Source organism: Mirounga leonina, unplaced genomic scaffold (assembly GCF_011800145.1).
Source record: "Mirounga leonina isolate KUSES-001 unplaced genomic scaffold, KU_Mleo_1.0 Mir_118, whole genome shotgun sequence".
Lineage (NCBI taxonomy): Eukaryota > Metazoa > Chordata > Mammalia > Carnivora > Phocidae > Mirounga > Mirounga leonina.
This window is the reverse complement of record NW_023270277.1, coordinates 367,573-368,247: the sequence shown is the minus strand read 5'-3', so window position 1 is coordinate 368,247 and position 675 is coordinate 367,573. Positions and strand designations below refer to the sequence as shown.

The following is a 675-nucleotide window of genomic DNA, read 5'->3' as shown; positions in this document are numbered from 1 at the left end:
GGACCCCCGGTCACTTGTCCCCCGCGGGCCCCTGGGAGGGCGGACCCTGTCCCCTTTGGTCCGCCGGGAGCGCGGACCCTGTCCCCCTCGGGCCCCCTGTCCCCCTCGGTCATCCGGGGTTGGCGTCGGAAGCAGGCAGGGACGCCCAACCGCCCCTGGTTCTCCAGAGCGCCACCCGGCTACCGTAGAACTAGAGACACTCTCACCCTCCCTCCTCCCCCGGCCGGGATGGGAAGACCATCGGAAAACTACTCTCAGTTTCATTATTAGGCGTATTTTTAAAATACCGCGAGATGTGGACCTGATACCGGGCCCACAGGGAGATATCGCGAGATGTCTGGGACTAAGCGGGTTTCGCGACCAGTGGAAATCCCGCGAGAGGCGACGCCGGAGGCGTTCCCTGTGTTATCCAACTGGGGCGGGGATGGCAAGACGGTGGTGGTGAGGGTGGGCCTTTCCGGGGACGATGCCGTCCGCCTTCTCAGTCAGCTCTTTCCCTGTCAGCATTCCTGCCGTGATCACGGTAACTTGCTGCCTTCTTGACCTCCAGTTCGGGCGACGGTAGTTGGGGCCAGCCAGGGTTTGCCCGCATCCGCTATCGATACCAACTACACCGGATGGGGCGTGGGGGCGGGGCTTGGCGGTGGGCGGGACGCTCCGGGGCGGGGCTTGGCG

At 65.2% G+C, this 675-nt stretch overlaps 1 protein-coding gene across 3 annotated transcripts in view; it reads left to right on the top strand.

Moving 5' to 3' along the window:
• Positions 1-394: 394 nt before the first annotated feature.
• The window catches only part of LOC118007335 (transmembrane protein 18), a 6,280-nt gene continuing 5,999 nt past the window's right edge, over positions 395-675 (top strand). Inside the window, exon 1 of one of the 3 annotated variants that reach the window (XM_035000358.1) lies at positions 395-523. In XM_035000358.1, the coding sequence (XP_034856249.1) occupies positions 467-523 (57 nt within the window). In that variant the 5' untranslated portion in view covers positions 395-466. The remainder of the gene's footprint in view (positions 524-675) is intronic. The other 2 variants (XM_035000357.1, XM_035000359.1) reach the window with 2 other exon arrangements.